The 21,797-nt window shown below is 35.3% G+C and overlaps 1 protein-coding gene across 1 annotated transcript; it reads right to left on the reverse strand.

Moving 5' to 3' along the window:
* Window positions 1-1,437: 1,437 nt before the first annotated feature.
* On the reverse strand, window positions 1,438-12,222 carry LOC129315462 (E3 SUMO-protein ligase SIZ1-like). The gene is made up of 17 exons (XM_054959140.1): window positions 12,012-12,222; window positions 11,749-11,853; window positions 10,684-10,764; window positions 10,274-10,316; window positions 9,681-9,753; window positions 9,202-9,364; window positions 8,857-8,987; window positions 7,851-7,919; window positions 6,055-6,142; window positions 5,890-5,965; window positions 5,645-5,718; window positions 5,386-5,493; window positions 4,237-4,398; window positions 4,023-4,127; window positions 3,855-3,935; window positions 2,556-3,768; window positions 1,438-2,010 (listed from the first exon to the last, which is right to left on the reverse strand). Exons 2-17 carry the CDS (start codon window positions 11,770-11,772, stop codon window positions 1,871-1,873), a joined length of 2,631 nt encoding a protein of 876 aa, XP_054815115.1. The 5' UTR covers window positions 11,773-11,853; window positions 12,012-12,222; the 3' UTR covers window positions 1,438-1,870.
* Between the last annotated feature and the right edge of the window lie 9,575 nt (window positions 12,223-21,797).

Below are 21,797 nucleotides of genomic sequence, written 5' to 3' on the forward strand. Positions count from 1 at the left end.
GAGACCTGACCGAAATTGGGAACTATTTCTCTTCTCAATCCCTTCAATCCTGCGAATAATTCCCCTCTTCCTAAAAGCAAAGTTCCGCACTTGGTTCTTTTTCCATGCCTCTGCTGTTTGTTGAAGACGAGGGACACCACTCGTCCAGTCCACATTCTCCCAAGAAGCTTGAACCAAATCTTTGATATGGGACTATTTGATAATAATTCAAAAAGACTTAAACACACATGCCAAAACCACAATTATGCTCAAGAAGACTTAAATTTGGGAACCCAGAAAAACTAATCCATGGTTCCCATCGTTGACATCAATTTTTTAAGCGAGTTCCTACAGTTGAAAGATGTTTGATTCCATCCCTATGATCTAAAAAGCTTACAAGGCTAACCCAGATCCGTCTCACGTGGCATGATGGTGTGATCTAACTACCCAGGAACCAGGTAATGAGACACGTGGCCACCATTAAGGGAAGGTATTGCAAATCAAACTCACACTTGTATCGGTTTGACTTTAAAAGATCTGACTTTTTACACTATTGAATTACTTTTATGGAAGCCGCGCTTCTGCTTCCGTCAATGCCTAAAAGAAACCGTCGACATGAAGATGAGCATGATTGGGTGATGCCATTTGCTCCGGTATCCACCTTTCCAGCTTCAATTGTGACCGTCATGCTCATCCTCGGCGAGACGAAATTTCGCCCTCGTCGATCTGAGTCTTTCTCCAGGATCCCAAGCAAAACATTTTGGCCTCGAAACTACAGTACGTTGATGCTAATGACATTGATTATTACAAGAATGTAAGAAAGTGGAGTGATACGGCCTAATAAGTCCACCCAAAGCCTTCGTAGAGAGGGAGAACCAAATTATCTATGGAATAATGCGGTGGGACACTTTTTTTATTTTAACGCATTCTAAATACAATAATTAAACAAACAGTTTTGATCCCTCAATCTCCCTCATTTACCCCCAAACTACCCATATTAATGGCACACAATCAGTATGGATAGTTTCCCATGTAAATTGATTAAAAATATTCAAAAGAAACCTATTCACATCATTTTCCAAGTCATCAACTTGCTTAATTTTCTTGATCCATTTGAATTAGTTAACTACTCCCTGCATCCTAGAATTGGGACGAGAGGATGTACTAAATAAGTCAATCCGCTGAGCATCTTACCTCATGGCGCCCCCCGAGTAAATCTGTAAGTGGATCCAGTGTCACCGAAGGACAGGCATAACGTCACAAAATAAACCAAACTATCGATCTAACAAACAATTAAAGGGTCCCCCCCCCCCCCCCCCCTCCTCTCTTTCACCCGCGGGAAGGCAAGCAGTCGTAACCATCAAATAGTGTATTCAAACTCGAATACTCGAAACTTAGATTGTAGGCCAGCGGAGCTGCAGGCAAGAATAATCACCCCGACAAAAGCACCAGTTCCAATGACCAACTAAATTGTAAATTTTGCTATTGAATCTGATGGCTTAACATGTACAGGTTATTCGCTCAGCAGAGACAAAAATGCGTATATTAATTCCTAAGGGGAACCGCCCCCCTCTCCGAGTTTACCCCAGCAAATGACCCATTTCTGTACAATGAACCGACACTACCACCAGATCCTCATTGAATATTGAGGGTAGTAACAGCTTGCGCCTGTCCTGTTAACATGTGTCGGGAACCTTAAATACCAAGTACAAAGAATTGAACATCTTTACAGCCATCATCTTTACATATAAGGAAGATACCCCGCAGATGCAAGCATTTTGGCAGGGGCAGAATGTGAGTGCGAATCTGTTCCACTGGAGATGCCTCAGACCGCAGCAACTTCCATTTCACAGACCAAAAACACTAGTAGACATATGCAAGTCTGATACCTCTACTCCGAATCCGAATTAATAGAGAGATACAGCCGGGGCCTTACTGAACGTTTTTGGCGGGGAAATGAGAAAGGGCTATCCGACCTTTGCCTAACTGCCTTGTCAGATCTAGCATCAGTCATGCCAAGAAGTAAAGAAGCTGCGTAAGGAGGAATAATCAGTCAAGAAAATTAGGGAAAAGAATAAAGCATTCATGGTTGCTGAGTCGAGAAAAAAAAAATATTTGGTGATTTGTTTTGTTTTTTTTTTTTTGGGGGGGGGGGGCTACAAATATGCCACAAAAACACTAATGGCTGCCAACATTCAGGATGGCTTCTTGTCTTGGGAAAAACAAAAAGGGGAGAGGGGAAAATATCAATAATATGGTGCTGAGCTCAAATTACCACATTCTATATTAGAAAACCTGCATTTCACAAGGGGGGAAGAAAAACCTAACAAGAGGGGTGCTTATGCTCTATTATACACACACCCCTAGAGTAAAACTTCCTGGGATGTTTCAGAGGAAATTGAATGAGAAGTTGGATAGGTTTCCGTCAGCTAATTAGTGCCAGTCTCAATATATCACAGGAAGACTCCCAACCCCATAGATGAAAATATTAGTTTCCAATAACTTTTAACCAAATCAACGTCTGAAAAAGCTTAACGCAAAGCACTAGTGGTTTTATGATCAAAAAGAAAACAAACCAGTATCAGCCATAGCATCTGTGGAAGCTTCTCTGGATGGAAGTTGCTGTCTAGAATTCAGACCATTAGGAGTCGTAGCATGGCCATTGGTACCACTAGCACCACCTCCAAGCCTAAGAGAAATCCAGTCCTCATTGCAAACACCATTAGACACATCTGCCTGGTCTCTCAATTCATGCTGCCCAGATGATTCTGCAGGTCTAGTGGGGAGAAATATTTGGAGTGAGGGATCATCTCCAGCAAATGCCAGCGGATTATCAACTAAACCACCATTTAAATCAGCATCAGACCGACCAACAGAGGCATCTGGCATAAGAGCACTAGATCCCAAAGCAGCATCTGGCGCCAATGCATAACCGTTCAGTGACGCGGAACAACTAACAGGACCATGCTGCAGATGGTCCAGTGCATCTGACACATCTGCATCAGAAGTGAATAACTGAAATCCTGCACCTGCCTGAGTTCCAGAAGGCAATGACCAAAGGGAAGGCATCTCAAATTCATCTTCATTGGTATTAAAAAGTCCCAAGCCACCAAGGGTGGGATCTTCTGCATATGAATCAGCAATTCCAGAAGGTGGCACAGGGTAACCAACACCAACGGCATCAGTTCGATTATTCTTGTAGACAGCCGCAGAAGATACCAACATGTCAGTCTCTTCCTCAGAATCACTTAAAACAATAACTTCAGCATCCCCAGTTGGAGCAGTAGTGTTATTTTCTGCAAAGCCATATACTGAATCAACATTATTAAGATAGAAAGAATCCATTTCCGTCCCATTGTTAGAGAAATCAATATGTCCACCACCACCCTGATTTACACTAGGATCATCACCCTCGTGACCACTCCCAGTGGCACTGCTGCTCATTGGAATAACCACCTGTTCATGATTTCCAAAGTTATCTTTCAATCTATTGCCTGACGATGTATTGGTGTCATTAGGTTTGTTGAAAACCCAAACCCCATCATGATTCTTTCTCATGCCAAGTTTTAAACCAGTAGGACTGTCAGAAACACCCTCCTGCTTGATCTGCTTTAATGCATCCACTCTATTGACTTCTTCATCAGTAGAAACACATAGTGAACCATCAGGAAAGTGCCATTGTGCAAGATTACCCAAATCTCGGCGTTCAATTTCACTCTTAGCCTTGACACGCCAAGAACCATCAGGCTTCACTTCTACCTCTGTCACATCTTCACCGCAATTTATCATCTGCACCAACAAACCATTTAAATAATAACTACCACTTCAAAGTATGCAAGCTTTCTAAAGAGAATTGACCATCAATATGAGGATACCTTAGATGTGATACGGTTGAAGTAAGGGTCTATAATGATATTCTCCAATGTATAATTTTTGAGACAGATAGGACATTGCCACTGCATTAATCATTGTATGTTTAAGAGAACATTAAAGATCACTATCAGGAGGATCAAACAATTCAAGATCCATTGATAGAAACTTACCTTCCGCGATCGCTGATTCATTTCCACAAAAACTTCAAGATCAAAACAGCCCATATGAACACAAGGTTTGAATCTTCCAGCAACCTTCATCCTTGAACCACTCATCTATAGATTTCCCAAGTGTAGACACCATTAACAAAAATCTCTGTACTCAGCAGAACTTTAAGTACTACTGAAAGCACCACTAAAATGACCCAACACAAGAAAGCCTTACTGGACAACGGAGGTTGATGCTGAAGGTATCAGAAACAACTTCTAGATCACTGTCACTACCAGCATTATCAGCTGCATTTCCACCACCAACACATCGGCAGACACGTGCAAGAGCATCTTCAAAAGGCTCACCATCAGACTCCTTTGGAATAATGCTTAGGATCTGGATAAGAAGAGTAAATCCTAAAATATCTGTAGCAATGAAAAATATGAAGCAGTAGTATAACTGTAGAAATCTTCAAGATATATGCATTTTTTTTTAACTAAACATGCAAACAAACATTTAAACTAAATTGCACATACAAGTCATGGCACCACAACTCAGTTGCCTAAGGATTGCAAATTGGAATTAATAAATTCATTACAAATTATAAGCAAGAATCTCATAAATTCCAACAAAAGCCACGTATCACGTTAATTATATCAAGGTAACTTGTGATTAGTCCTTGCCCACTATCTCCACTAACTTTTCCCATGTCCAGCAACTGCCAGCTCCACTAACCACCCCCATGCCTCACCTCCCCATCTCCTTGCCTACCTTCTCTAAGCAAGTGATTTTGGGTCTGCAGAAGCATTTCTTGCCTATGAGGGGGGCAGTGAGCAGCAGCGCTACAGTAACTAAGGATTTGACTGCAGTTTAGTAAAAGGATAAATCAGGATTAATACTTGAGGATTTGATTACGAATATCATCAGATACCTCCACCTTTAGAAAAATCTTAAGGAAAGGAGCTTCAGACTTAATTATTAATTCCATTGAAAATTATGGAAGACTCAAGAACAATAGATAACGAATAACACCATATCTATTGTTTCAGAAATACCAAGACTTCCACCATAACTAAACGATAACAAAAGCCCAGTATGATGGCAACAGTAATGCCAATTACTAAACATAGATTAGAATGTAAATATATCTCAAGAAATATAAAAGGCTAAACTATATCATCAAGAAGCTGATAGATTGGTGGCTTCTTTGATACTTATAATTGACAAAGCAAACAAATGAAAAAAAAATTTAATTTCCTATCAAATCAACCAAAAGGGACCAATAAAGGTAACAAAGAACTAATATTATACGGGGTTTCTTCTAGGTAGATTCATCATATTACAAAACCACAAGGCATGGTTAGAATTTAGAATGCAGACAACCTGTTGCATGGTCCGCCTTTTCACAATACGAACACCTAAACAGAAAATGCGAGCATCGCACCCCGCTAAGGAAATCCTGTTCATTCCATCTTTTGTGTATGGTGTGATCTGACAAGAGAGAAAAAATAATTGAATAAAAACCATATAATAGAATGTATAAAATTTGATAAATGGTTGCACTAGCTAAAAAAGGAAAGAACAATAATTGAGCCCACAACAGAACTTAAAGTAACCACAAGCATAGATACAAGAAACTCACAATTGGACCATCATCTCGACCATTAGCCCCAAGTAACTGCGAACCAGGTCTGTTGATTGCACGAACAGCTACACCTACATGACAGAAATTCAGATAGATCCATGAGAAGAAAGACCCATGCATTTTCTAAACAAATCATTTTACACCTAGAAACGTCACTATTAGAAGCATCCACCAAGCCCCATATAATAGCCAATAAAAACCTGAAAAGGTGGAAGAGGGGACCACGACTTAAATTAACATACCATTGACTTGTAGATCTGTATACTGAGGCCACTGCATCCTGAATGTAACCTTGTCATTCAGAAGCATGCACCAAGCCTACGTACAATAACATTCTATTTAAATCAATGAACTCATTGGATTCAAGCTTACACATTAGGCTACTGACACTGGAGAACCAATATAACCTGAACATCAAATTCCGGTTTAGACACCATGTCCTTGTCTGCTCTTGAAAGTTGAAATGATCTCTCCACACTCTGCACAGGGTTGGTGCTGAACAAGGCAAACAGGAACATAGTCAGGTCAATCAACCAGTAAGCTACATTGATAACAAGATTTTAACCACATAAAAAAATCCGAGGTTGCATGTGATTATTAGGAAGAGTCCATATAATGAAAATTCAGCTTATGGAGGGAGTTCCGCCTACTAAGAAAAACAAGAAAATTGGAGAACTTCTCATTAAATTTAATTAATCTTCCTCTGCAAAAATCCACCTCAACAAAGCAAATCAACATCAGACGTTTCATTTGCACATTAAACTAATTATACTGAATGGTGAATAGCATATGGTAGTGGATAATAAATACAAACACCACATCTGACAGTCAGAAATTTATAGAAAGCATCACCCAAAAGAAAATAAAAGCAATAAAAAAGAAGACAACATTTGCAGTAAACTTGAAGTCATAGTTGGGGCTGGAGCCCCAAACCCAAAATCTTAATTAAAAAAAAGATTTGCTCAGCAGAATGACCACCTTACGTTGTGATAGAAACCAAGGAGGCACACGTAAACCACCCTTAAAAATTGCACTACCACTGAGGAAGAACCACTTTCCTTAAATAACACACCATACAAACCATACTTCTCGATATAAGACATGCATTCCATGCTACCAAGTCTCCATCAAAGCACACCCCCCTTTTCAGGAGCCAAACTCTTATTGGATATAACTCTATATACTACACTCAGAATCCTCGCCAATCAAAACCCTCTGCCAGTAGCCATTTGTGTCCATGGCTAAACCAGATTGGATACTGAATCGTTAAAATTGGTGCAACTTGCTTTTTTTTTTTTGTATATTTATCAATGAAGAAAACTGAATTCACCTCAACCAGTGTATCAGGTTGCAGAGTTGTTACAGCAAAGCAAAGAAAAAGATGGTGGTAGGTTTGTAAAGGCCATTCTCTCCAAAAGTAATCTTAAGCCTTCCTGACCCCAAACCCACACATCATACGAAACAAATATCTGAAGCCTTCCTGACCTCCTAGCGGATTCTTTCCCTTTCTCTACCCTCCATATATCTGGTCATCATACGAAAAAAAATTCAACTACCCATCCATATACTATATTACACCCCTGCGAAGCCATTTCATCAGACTTCTATAGTTCAGAACAAGTGTAAGAAGCAGACAGTTGGATGAGAAAATAGTAGGGAGAGATGGAGAAGGAAGAGGAACGATCTCTAAAGTCTGGAGAATCTTCATTGGACAGAACATTACTTAATTATTATTACTTCTTAAAACATACAACCATATTCTCATAGTCTAACAAACATAAAACATTACAAATCAACAACAACAATAACCAACTACGAAATGATAACTGGACGCAGACACACTCAACAACTTCTAAAGAGTGACACCTGAACAAAAACAGAACATCTAAAATACTGCCAACCCATAAAAGATACGAATAACTTCCTAGTTTCAATCTTCATCACTAACTGACTCTAAATCAGCAACATTATCCATTCTAGGGCATTCCTTCCTCCTAACTTAGGTAATAATAGGCGAAGGAATACTATCAATAAGAGTGCACGTGTGTTTTCACCGCATTTGTATCTTAAATGCATGATAAGCGATGAAAAAGTAATTATAAATTAGGGGAAAAAAATAGACACGACATTCTTTTTGCTAAAACAAAGAACATTCCAAACATTCCTTCTGACTTCAACCAATCCACACCAGCCAGATACTCACCCATCAGTTGGAATATTGGCTGAGGTTAGCTTCACAGGAAACAAAGGATGTGCCATTGGAACCCAAAACCTGTAACAGAACACCAGAAAATACAGACAGTGTGACAGCTTAGGGAAAAAAATGATACATGATTTAAGGGACTGAAGCTCAACAATAGTGAAATACATATCAGATAAAATGAAGGCAAGAGTCATATGAGGAATATATGACAGCAAATAACATGAGATTTCAATGAACTGACTAAAATTAACAAAAACAAAAGAACGTTCAATTGAGCAAACTTTGACATTTGTCCCTCCATCAATGGCCGTCTATTATTAGCCATTTCATAGGAATTAAGACTATTGAGAGTGAACCCCTTCAACTGATCATTCATCAGCTTTATCTAATTTCCTCAAGCTAAATAAAGTTTTAAAATAAAAACTTCACACCTAGGATAGCAATTCACACTTCATTCTACAAAGAAATTTAACACAAAAGAATGCTAAAAACAAAATTTAAGACCACAAGTCATGCAATAAACCGTAATTTAAAAAGAATCCAGACGACCCATATCATGTTAATCACCAGATGAATTAAACAACACTTCAAACATACCACTTGAAAATATAGAAACCTAAAGTGAAGAGTTCTGTTTATGACTGTCACAAATACAAGAATATTACTTCACCCAACATCTTTTTGTAAGCATAGAATGTTTTCTGCACTATTTGGGTAACTCCACACTTCAATACGTAAAGCAATTATCTTGTAGTTACTAAAATCACAACAGAGCAACACCTCAACCAGTGAACCTAGTTCAACCAGCTGCAGAGAAGGCAATGGCTGACAAAGTGAAAACCACAAATTTTGACAACCCACACAAGCACTTGAACACAACTCCAGTTACAGTGAAATACCCTAGCAAGAGCAAAGAAACATTGTGCGCTAAACCAAGAAGAAAAACATTCTAACATGCAACACCACCCAAAATAAATAGCTAAAACTAGAAAGGAACATGACATACGGGTCAGCACGACTGAGACGACAGATCTCACAATAGAACTTATCAGGAACTGGTGGGATGCCTTCCGTGGGTTTATCTGGAATTAAAACACAACTAATGTGTTGCCACACTCCACATCTCGCATCCTCACACTGCAATTAGATTTAAGAAATTCACCATAATGATCAAATATATGAAACATGTAGAAAGCACTGTATATAGAAAATGGGTTCCATCAAAAAAGGGCAATATCATCTGGAAACTTTTGTAAATCTTCAACGAAGACATGTGAACTCACACATTGAATTGAAAAGAACATTAAAAAACGAGAGAGAAGATGAGAGACAGAGAGATTGAATAATACACCTTGATCAATCCCTCTGTTTCCAAAGAACTTCCACAGAGGCAGCGAATCTTTGGAATTGACTGCGAGGAATCTTCAATTTCACCTTTAATTTTCACATTACTGCTATCTGACACGCCCTGTCCCTTTGATGCCAGCTCAGTTGCTCCAGATATTTGCATCTTTCTGACAAATCAGAAGATGCATAAAGTCAACAAAGGAACACTAGAAGGAAAGAAATTATGGCATACATAGAACTGAATATTCCACCTAAACAGATCTAAAAGTAAAATATCACATCATATAAGTTCCCAGGATTAATAATCTCAGATCATTACACGTTTCTGAAACATGATAAAATCCAGAAGAAGAAAACATCAACAACGGTATTTAACATATTTTATGGTTCAGCGGACTAAGCAGCTCAGGTCATTACATGTTACTGAAGCATAATAAAACTCAAGAAGAAAAATACATCAACAACATTGTCTTCAACACTGACCTATATGTGTCATCCACTAATTTTGCCACCTGTTCTTTAGTGAAAGGCTTCTTTCTAGCCCACAATTTGGAAACTGAGGACAAGGAAAACAAAAAAAAAAATCACTTAGACTCTTGGAGGGGGTAAACCAGGAACACCAACTTCATATTCAAAATTATTAAAATAAATAAGGCACCAAATACTTAAAAAAAAAAAATTCCAAACGTCTTCAATACAACATTAAAGTTTGCATAACATTTCAACTCTTCCATTAAAGGACAAATAAGACAAATCAGTTAATCAACAAAAGCAAAGAGCAGGGAAAAGGAAAGAAAAATCTGGGGAACAAAGAATGACCCAGGTTAAACAGATTTCAATCTGAACTTGACTGAAAGAAGATTACTACAAATGCTACAATAGATAAATTATAATATTTGCCTCTGGAGAATTTCTTTCGATTCCCTAGACCTTCAAGTCTGCAGATACAGCCAAAATTCTATACTTCCGATATATAGGATTTTTCCCACACCAAAAGGCAAAAATATGAACATGATAGTAAACAGCCAAAGGTCAAGCCTTGAAGCACCAACATGCACCCACCCGCACATGCTTACCTTGTTCATCTGAGAGAAAGGATAATATCCGATCAACAAGATCCTACAAAAATGAGGCATTGACATCATTACACCATTTTATATCTCTAATAAGCAAGAAAAGAGCAGATGAAATTAACCTAGTTAACATAATTAGCATAAATGACTGTATAATGAATGGACTCAACCTCTATCTGCTTAAGGCTTAAACACATACATAAATCACAGCAATCCTAATACATGTTCTCCACACAAATCACTAAAACCATCCGCTTTAACAATTGCAAACCCACATTTCACTTGTTAACAAGAAAAAAAAAAGTAGTTATTGTGCTCTACAAGAACCATTAACCAGGCAATGAATTTATTAAATAAGACACAAATAGCATGAGTTTCATAGAAAATCCTAATCAGTAGTAATTCTGCCTCACCTGCTTCTTTCCCTGTTTTGAAAGGCTTAGCTGGGTGAGTACATCTTTGAGCTCTTTTATACGAAAATATGTCAACTTTTCCTACAGAAAAGAAATAAAGGACATTATAAGATTAGTAGATTATGTTAGAATAGCCCACCGCACACGTCCCACTGTATAACCCATCCACCCAACCTTTAAATTCAACAAGGAAAAAAATGTTACAAGAACTAAAGCAAATAAAATCCAAGCATCCTCAAGTGTATGCTATGATATTACATTTCAAGACAGAGAATTATCATGATCACTACAATGAAGAAAAATATCCAATCATTATGTAGTTAAAAAAAAAAAGAGCATTGAACAGAAGCACCATTTTTATTTATAAAAGTAGAAAAAAGGAAGTCCTGCCATAACAGGAGAGAATCACAAATAACATAGGATTATGAGCCCGAAAAACTGAAATATATAACTTCCTCATTGGCAAGCGATGTTATGGTGATAAGTAAGCAAAATTGAACAAAAACTAAATGTCACTGGAATGAACAACGCACGGCCTGCATATCATCAGAGAAACTGTCCTTCAATTGCCTGTGAAAATCCAATTGAAAATTTTGAAATTTCTTCACACATCCTAAGTGCAATTGGTTGTTAAAACGTTATTATTACACTACAAGTTCACTAAAGACCATGAACATCAAATGTATCATCTTTATCAATGTTTTAAGGAGTGGACATCGGTCCCTAAGGTAACGACTTTCAAAACCAGATATCGTGTGAACTACATGGCCAATAATTGCATAATACACAGATATCAACTTTTGAAACTAGATATCCAAGTGACGTTCAATATTCTGGCTAATAAAGAAACAGAAGTAAGCAACACTACGCGGTATAAAAAACCCACTTTTACGGAACCTGCCAGAGCCATAAACCCCACGGTCATAAGGTCGTTGAAATTGATACCAAAAGGTTTGCTAACTAGAGAATTCGTGCGCAAATAAGAAACCTCAGTAAATTTTAAAAGCCACTATTATCTGGTGAACAACAGAGACAGAAAATAAGATAAAAAAATCAAAGATATACCTTGCAACTATTGACTAAATCCATTTGCTGGAGCCCAATAATTTAGTACGGAAACTTCAGCAAGAACGGGAAATCAGCAAAAAATGCCGCATAAGCTAGAGAAGGCTGCCCCCAGCAGCAAAAGATAAAACCAAATAAACCAAGAAAAAAAAAGGAGCAATCAGTCGAATTACAAAGCTAAGAAAGTGAACTTAAAACAACAATTGATCGTTACAATCGGGTAAGGGGAAGGGAAATTTGAGCTGAATACGCGAAAAACCAACCATAGAAACAAATCGAAATCTCAGTGCGCCAGGGAAATGTAATAGACGGTGATGATGATTAGGGTTTTGGAATCCTACGCCGACTCACCCGCTCCTCTGTGCTCGCTGGATACGTTTCTTTTTGACCGAGAGACACAGGCAGAAGAACAAATCTCCACTTACAAAGTTCGGACCTGTCGCCGATTATCCAATCCGGTTTTTTCACGGCAACAGGTCCGGGTTGGGTTACGGTGCGCTCACGTGCAAATTGCGTTGAGCTTTATTGCCATTTTTAGTTTTTAATGTTAATTTTAGTGATTCTAATGAGCATATTTCGTGACAAGCAAAAAGGCGTTGAAGGTGAAAAAAAGAAGGTGGGGGGCCGGGGGGTGGGGACAAAGAAGCCTAATTAGGGTGAACTTAGCAAGGCCCGATCCGTCTTCAGTCCATGGGCTCAGACCATAAGTTATCCTTTCCAGACATTAGTTGATGATTGTCTTTTTCTTTTTTTTTTTTGGGGGGCGCGGTGGGGCCAACAACATTAATTGATGATTGATGACAACATTTTGAAGAGTGTCAAGTGAAACTTGGATGAGTTCTGTACTTGTATTTTACCACTGGCCAAAAAAAATATTTGTATTTAATTGGTTATATAATCATAGAAAATTAATTATATAAGCTTGCTGGAAATAATCTACCACTAGTCAAAAAATACTTCTATTTTACCTAATTTGTGACTAGTAGGGTCTATTTTTAAAAATCATAAATTAGTTACCAAATGAATAAGTGATTTGGTAAACTGGTTAAGCTCTTTTAAAAGTAGTCAAATTTTTTTATTGACTTAAAAACCAACCTAACTAGAGGTTTTTTATATATAATTGCTCTTTATTTATTGGAGGCAAAACTCTCTCAACAAGTATTTAACATCGCTGAATACTTAAGATTTAAAATTGAAATCACTAGTTAAACTAGCATAATCTTTTACCAATTAAGCCATGTGCTAAGTTTGATAATTAACCTCTTTTTGACTTGAAAAAAAAAACATCTAACAGCAATTTTTTTTAGCAAAACTATAATAGCCTTTTAACTTTCTGCTTTTATGAACAATAGTGTGGCATATTATCATTCACTCATGTATCTTATAAATTACTTTATGAAACTTGGAATGACTTGTTGCCGAAACTTGGAACGACTTGCATGTAAAGTGCAACACAATCTTGGTCCATGTATAATGGATTGGATTAAGTGTTTGGGCATAAGCTGCACGGCAGATGGAAGGAGAAACGGTGTTGAAGGGTTTGCCACTCAAGAAAGATGACGCTGTCAGATGTGTCCATCATGGAGTATCGACGGGCTCTTCACCTTCCATTCCAATGAATGTTGAAGGCAAGCTCGAGAGGTACGTATGTTTTAAGGTTGAATTACTCTTTACTCTCTCTCAGACCTATCTGATCTGTCTTATATAACATATGGTTGCTTCGACTTCTATCATACACCAAAGTCTTCTAATCAAAGCGGCCTGAGTAGATCAGAGGTTATCAGATTTGATGGAGTAATTTTCTGGGGCAATAATAAAATGAGAGGAAATTATCATATGAATTTGTAGTGCCACATCTTCCATATGTGGAATAAAGACTCAAACGAATTTAGGCGGAGATTGATCCATAAGTGACCTAAAAATTGGTCTGGAAAGGGGGCGTAAAACCTAAGAACGCACTCAATGTCCCTTTAGAGCAGAGAGTGAAGGTTTCAATATTAACAATAAAATTTAAGTGGCATTAGAAATTGATTTATTAAATGAAAATTTAGCATAATAAATATTTATTAATATTAAATTGAAATTGACGAGATTATTTCATAGCAATTAGAATTTATCAGAAAATTATTTAATGAAAAAAAATTATCTAAGAATAATTAAATTTTAAAGATATAAAACCAAGTCATGAATTTTTAGAGAGGAAAAATTAATAAGGTTAGACGTGATTCTGATTATATAAAGCATTTATTACTTAAGATATTATAATTATTTAAATATTATAAAAAGTTATATATGAGAAAAATATATAAAGTAAGTTTATTCATTAGAATTTGTGAGAGTTATAGAATGTTATGGAAGATTATTGGAAAAGTTATCAAGTGAAGGGATTGCTTAAATAACCCTCAAAAGTATATTTAAACTATATTTAGTATATACTTTTAATTTTAATAAATCTAACAAATAATTGAATCTCTTAAATAAACATTTATATGATATAAATTGAAAACCAAACGCATTATCAAATTTTTAGGGAAAATGAGAGGTGCATAGGTTTAGAGAGAGAGAGAGAGAGAGAAGCAAGGGAAATAGATGAAGGGAAATAAAAAGCAGAAGAATAGACAACAACGTTGTGCGGGCCACACCATGTAATAACACCACTCACCCGTGCAATTTCAAAACCACCGCCCCTCCTTGTGCACGCACGGCACCTTTCATCTCCTCTCATATTGCATCGCTATTTTCAGGACTTACAGGGCTCTCATGAGCTTGATTTGGAATCCATGATTATTCTTAATTTCAGAACTCCTTTCATAAAAATCCTCCTATACATCAAGAGCTTTTTAGTAGTATAAGTATCGAGGGTGCAAATTAAGTTTAAGAATTAATGTTCAAAGTGAGTATTGAGTTTCACCTATTGATAACCGTCAAATTCTTAAGGCTAATAAATGCTAAAATTTAATCAGTTTAGATTGTTGAATACGGTTGAGTTTTTACATATGAGTAGGTTAAGATTTAGTTCCAAGCATGAAAAGAGAGGTTTCAAATTTTAGATTCAATCAGCACTCAAAACTTTGATAAATAATCATCAGTAACTTAGAAACAATTGTTAGAAATTGATTTTTGGGTGAAATCAAAGGTTTGAGTGATTTGCCTATCTATGGACTAATTAATGCAAATTTCCAGCGTATTTTCTATATGAACAGTTTAGACAATGTTTGGCTAAAAAAATTATTTCAATTAAGAACTTTAGAAAATGAGGATCTTGTGATTAAATTTTCATAATAATTAGAGTTGATTTGAGTTACTATTAAGTACTCAAGATTTTTATTTTGAAAATAAACTTTTTTGACATAATTGTGAAAATTGAAATATGTAGACCTTCTAGTAATTTTAAGAAGTGACATGGGCCAAAAAAGGTTACCAAAAGTTTGAAATTGTGAAATTCATTTGGTACACTTGAATTAAAATTTTAATTAAAATTTTAAATGAATAACTGGGATTTTGAAGATGAATTTTGAAGGTAAAATATATTAGGAATTAGATTTTCATTGGAGGAAGTGAAGATTTTAATAAATTGAGCATTTGTTGTTGTAATTAGTGTGTGATTCTGTTAAAAAAAGAAGTTTCATGTTACCCACATGAGAGCAACTCTGAGTGCATATATCCTAAAGAGTAAAAGTGAGCTAGTAAATGAGTTTGAAAATGTGTTAAAGAGGCTCTAGTTCTTTTTATTGGATTTTATTCATGCAAAATTGTAAAAAATAATTTTGTGAAATAAGTTCACATGAAAAGCTTTAGTTTGCGTGCCTCGGCTTTGAATTCCTTCACAATGGTTTCAATACTACACCTTAAGGTGAGATTAATTTCTTAAATAAAAAGTGAGATGGCATTCATTAATTTCATTTTACATGGTTTCAACATTGAAGAGATTTAATGTTCATGCTCCCTTCTAACATTGAAAACTGACAAATAATAAGGCTTAATTTGTTTTGATTATCTTACAGCTATTGTTTTGATGGCTTATGTAAGGCACAGATTTGGTATTGCCTATGCATGGTATTAGGAGTGCTTTGTATTTGAGATTAGACCTTTGAGCTCTCAAGTCACCTCTTCCTCCTCCTAAAGAGTTACATACAGTTGATATGGTGTGGCTAAATAGCTTTTAAGGGCAATATTCTTAATAATAACCTAAAAATTAACCTCCTGTCACTCAAACTAATCAAGAATAATTTAGTAAAATTAGTATGGTGTATGGTTATAGAAGACTAATGAAGGTTTTGGGTAGTATTTTCAACCTTAAGTTCGGGTCTGGAGCAAAGTTAGGTCACATAAACCTTAAAAGAGGGGAAAACAAGGAAGAATGACCATATGCTAGATGTCGCGGTGCATTTGTTATGTGCAGTGGCACATTTGTCCAGAAAACACAAAAGAACCCTCTTTGTGTTACACGCTACGACGCATAACTAAATTTTGTTTATGATAAGGTCATGTTTTAAACATGAAAGAGAGAGAGAGAGAGAGAATGAAGACAATAGATGAGAAAGACGAAGGAAACTTGGGAACTCTAACAGGGTTTACTCCTTGATATATTTTGGAGCACTTTGAAGCTAACAGACACAAGATGTAAGTTTCCGACGCCTCAATCTTCCTTCCTCTTCCTCTTTTGATAGTTTTGGAGGTTATGGTTTGTCATGAGATGTGACTTTTAGTCCATAGAGACTATAGATCTAAATCGATTGATTTAAATGGAGTTAATGAAAGTTTTTTAGGTATCTAAACCTAAGATTTATGGATTTTCATGTTTTTTAATGGTTGGCCTCATTTATGTTCAAATGTAGGACATTAAATATAATGTTTGTAGGTTGCTACATAACATTAATGACCTTAAGAGAATTTAATGAAATTATTTAAGATTAATGAAAGTTACTAAACTTAATAGGTAAGCTTGAATGCAAAAAAAAAAAAAAAGACTTTGGGCATTTATAAAGTTGAAATTTGAAAGTTTGATTCGTATTAAATTATGAAATTAACAATTGAGGGTTAAATTAACTGTAGATTAATCGTCTAATCACCGGTTTGAGCTTGAGATCAAGCTTTGAAAGCATTAGTGGAGGGGTAAATCTTTAACCACTTAAAGGTTTGAGATAAACAGAAAAAATATCTTTTGTATAGTTGCTTGTTAATTAAATTTTTCAAAAATGAAGTAATTGTGATGAATTATTGAATTTCATGATTATAAAAACGTGCTAAAATTATGTGAAGTTTTGATTAACCCAACTTGGCTATAAATATATAGTTTGAAATTGAGATGTTTGTATGCCATATTTATACGTTGAAATAAGAAGTTGATAAATTGATGAGATGGCTGTGCTGTTGTATTAGTTTTGAACGTAATATATGAGATTGAGAACAGAAGTGAAGTGTGATAAGTGAAATGAATTGTGATACTCATATGTGATGGCTTATCATGTGAATTAAACAAGCTTGCGTTTATATAGTGAATAAGTGAGAACGATTCATTACATGATTGTCGTGGTGGGAGTTCATCTATGAAAAGGAGTTGTTAAATCCATATGGTATCACATGGCCGCTTTTCAATATCTAAAAGTTAGCCTTATCTCGCTATTTGTTGAAAAACTTAAACCTAACTATCTCTACTTGTTTGTCAATAAGACTAGCTTAGGATTTATGACACTCTTGGGAATTGAGAATGGGAAAAATCATGATTCGAAAGGGAGGGTGGTGATCTTTAACTGAGTTACTTCTCACAATTTGTAAACTTGGATACTTCATTCACACGGATAGAGCGCTATTTGAATTATAGCTCGCAGTTTCAGTTAGAAGATATGATAAGGACATAAGGGTGGCTTGATCATATATATTATCCATCGTATCGCATAATTGATAAATTTGTGGCAAGTAATAATTATTGAATTTGCCATTGTTATATGATTGTTAATATTATTGCAATAAATAATGTGATGTGATTATGAGAATCGTGATGATTTGTACTTATGTGTCATGAGTTATTTATGATTACTAGTGCTGGGCAAGTGGATTGTAGTTTGGCCTGTAAATTAGTATTTTTTTTAAATTGGGTTAGGTTAGCTCGCTAGTTAAAACAAGTTGGAAAATCTAACCTAATTCATTCTCTGGTGGTCTAGCCAACCCGCAGGCTAAATAGGCTCATTTGAAATGGAAATGAAAAATCATGAATGATAATTTTTTTCATTTTTTAATCGATGAGAGACTAAACGAGAGTCATATAATTTTCAATAGTAAAAATATAAAGAGAAAGATATGTGTGGTGAGTTGAAATAATTATAATTTTAAATGATTAGAGTATCAAGAAAATTCAAAATCGTGAATGAATTTTTTAAATATTTAAATAAAGGATCAAATTTAAATATAAATACAAATCTCAATCCTGTTAATCCAAATGCACTAAGAAGTTTTTTATGGTAGATTTTTCGGGCACACTTTTTTATTGTAGATTTGTTTCTTAAACACATGTTTTTCTTAGATTCTCACAAATTTTATTCAAGGTTATATGTTTACGGGCAACCGCTTGTTTAATATTAAAAATCAATAATTTTTAAACAGCCTAGAGATTTTATAAAAAAAGAAATATTATTTTATGTTTGATTAGACTAATAAAAATTTGTTATTATTATTAAGTTATTTTTATATTTTATGTTATCCAGTGGGTCTCTGTTTATATAAAAATAATTTAGCATTTAATTATATTAAAATTTTAAAGCATGCTCGTGGAACTTTCTCTCATATGTCTAAAATAATTATGAATTATTATTGAGCAACTGTAGAGGTACTGAGGCGGCGTGATCTCTAGAAAATAGAAATAAAAAGCCCTCAGCCTAGAGGGAGTGGCGCAAGGAGACCAGGTCAGATGGCTTTTGCAATTTTCAAATGCACTGCTGCTTCATCCATGCCGGGTGAGGGGTGGGCAACTTATGTCAAAATGGCCGGCCTATCTCTAGAGGAAAATAACCCAATAATCTTTTCACCTGCAGAAGATATTTAGTCTAAGATGGTCTCCAATGACTATAAGGCCTGTATATCCAAGCGCTGTAATGGGTTATGTGTATCAATCGAAAGCGAAAAACGAAAGCAAGATTTATTGGACCTCACAGTGCAACAGCCATCCAATTTTTACAAAGTCAACAGAGCGGGTTCTACAAGTAGGGATAATATAATCCTTTTTTAAAAAATATAAATAATTTTAATTAAATTTTATCATTCAATAAAATAATTATTTATCTTTAAACTAATACTATTATTTTATATTTATTTTTATATACTTGAATATTTGATTCTAAAATAAATATAAAATGATTATTTAACAGAGACACTTTAAAAAAAATAATGATTATATCTTAAAATATTAAAAATATATTATATTTTTAAATATCTAATCCTTTAAAAAACGCTTTTCACTGTTGTAGTTTGTGTTTCAGGCTTTGCTCTTTATTCATTGTCAAGAAACACATGTGATGCCACGTGCAAAGGATTTATATTTTATCAGCAATATAGAATGGGGAATAGCCTCATGAACTGTTCAACCCACGGTCAGACACACGATTGAAAGGAAGCAAGAGAAATGTTGTGCTCATTCTCATCTGACTTCTAATTAACCAAAGCCTTCTAATTTCGTTTCCACCCACACTGACCAATACTACCCCTGTTTTTTTTTTTTTTTGGATGCCAGCAGAGAACAGGTGTGGTTTTTAGAGTCAAGATTAATTAATCCACAATAAACTGACATTCCAAAATGAATTAGGACAACGCTCGTGATGGTGCGAGTCAAATAAAAACGTTCTTGGAAAAGTAGAACCCACTTAGACAAGCGCGTCAAGCACGTCACAATTAATATGCAATATAGCAATCAATCTACTCCATAAATTTTACTCCCGTTCAAAGTGCTCACCCCACACAAATTATGGTATCCCTTCAGTTTAACCCACGAAAAGATTAATTGCACCTATTGTGTGATCTTGATCATGGACCATCGAGCTTCCTGTTTTTATAGTTTTCTCTCTCTTTCTTTTATACGATTTGAACTTACAATTCAATAATTTCATATTTCAAATACAAAATGTAAACAACACATGATGGCGCATTATATTTGTAATGCTGACGAGATCACTGAAGAGTTTAGGAGGAGAAGTGGTCGGTTTCACTCTAACGTTTGAGCATGTAAACGGATTTACCAAAATGGATATGCATGCGCGCGAGAACAACTAGGCATGTATAAGTCACTGTCAGGACTCAAGGCTTCATGATATTGATTTAGACAAATGAAGGAAATAGATTAGATGTCTGAAACAAATATTTCATGAATAAAATTTGCATTCCAGCATATGATAGTTGTTAAGGAATCATCACTATCTTGGGGCAATGGCCAGCATGCATATGGCAGGGTGAACTTTGTGTCATCAATATTGTAGCATACACTGCTCGATGAAATAGTTTATACTTTATTTCACTAGTTGTCCTTAGTGAGTGATTAATTAACGTCACATAAAATAAAAGGGAGTGCTTTTAGAGGTGACGAGGATGGACTTGGCTCTGCTTCGCTAATGCCTCGCTCCTCTGAGGCTCCGTAGCAAAATCTGGTCCAGACTTAATGTTTTATTTTTATTAAAATAAAAAATAAAAAATAAAAGTTTTTAATAAATCTGATTACTGGACAGTTTAGATTTAATATCAATGATCCAATTTTTTATAATAAAAATATTTTTTCAAAAATATTACTAAATAATTGAACTGTCCAAAATATAACTGAATAATCAATTTATAAAATTTTTAATATTAAATTCAGACAATTCATATTAAATCTACACTATTTAGAATATATATATTTGGATAATTAGCTTTGTAAAAAATAAATATTAAATTTATATAATTAATATTAAATCTAGACTGTCTAGATTAGTGACTAAATTTATTAAAAACTTTAATTATTTTTACTATTTTTTATGGTAAAAAAAATTAAATTTTAATATGAACTGTCCAGATTCTGCTACTATGCAACGGCCTTCGAAGGAGAGAAGGATCAGGCAAGCAAAGCGGAGTCCAGTATATATAGGAATATAATATTTAATTTGGTGTGAGGGGTGCAAATCGCAATTAGGCGAGGGGTAGCTACGCACAATGACTAGGTGGCTTTCATGAAATTTTGGGACAGCCGTGGCTATCAATTTTGGAGTTTGAAGACAAGAATCATGTTCCCTATGGAGTCACGTTGTTGAGGATGCAGCCAAAATACACTCTTTCTTCCTCCCCACCCTTTTTGTATTAGGATATTCAAGTGTAAATATGGCATTGAATTCGCACGTAATAAAGTGATTCATAAACTTTAGTGCCATATATCAAGATTTTCAATTAAGACACATGCGTTGTCTTTAACTGTTCATTGTTCATTTGATATACTATTCACCTATCTTCCTTCCCATTTGATGACTGTTTTTAATTCATCATTTCATGCTGCTGCATCTAAAATCTAAATTTGATATCAATTCCAAAATTTAGGACTCAATTTCACTTATCATTGAAAAACCAAAAAACAAGACTTTTAGCAACTTTTCACTATTAAAGAATTGTCGTTATAATTTCTGTCTCGAATAGTTTTTGGTAGCGGCAAATACTTTTGCTGCTAAAGATAAAATTTTGTCAATGAGATTTTTTTTCAAATAATAATTTATTTTATACCACGTCATTTTACCACGCGTGCATCATATGATGCTATGTCACCTACCATGAATGCGGCATATGATGCCACGTAACTCACGACCTCTTGCCAGGTGTGCAATAGATGATGCCACGCCATACCTGACACCTCATGCCACGTCTGTTACAGATGTTGTCGTATTATATCACGTCACCTGCCACTTTTGTGCCCCTTCAAGCTATCATTATCTGCCACATCACGTATTTGTTACAAATCACATATTTGTTACAAAATATGTAAAAGTTAATATTTGAGCCCTTGACCTCTCATCTTCAAGCCTCAAGTCTCCATTTTTTGTTAG

This window comes from Prosopis cineraria, unplaced genomic scaffold (genome assembly GCF_029017545.1).
Source record: "Prosopis cineraria cultivar Desert tree isolate PC_DT_omini unplaced genomic scaffold, ASM2901754v1 PC7, whole genome shotgun sequence".
Classification (NCBI taxonomy): Eukaryota; Viridiplantae; Streptophyta; class Magnoliopsida; order Fabales; family Fabaceae; genus Prosopis; species Prosopis cineraria.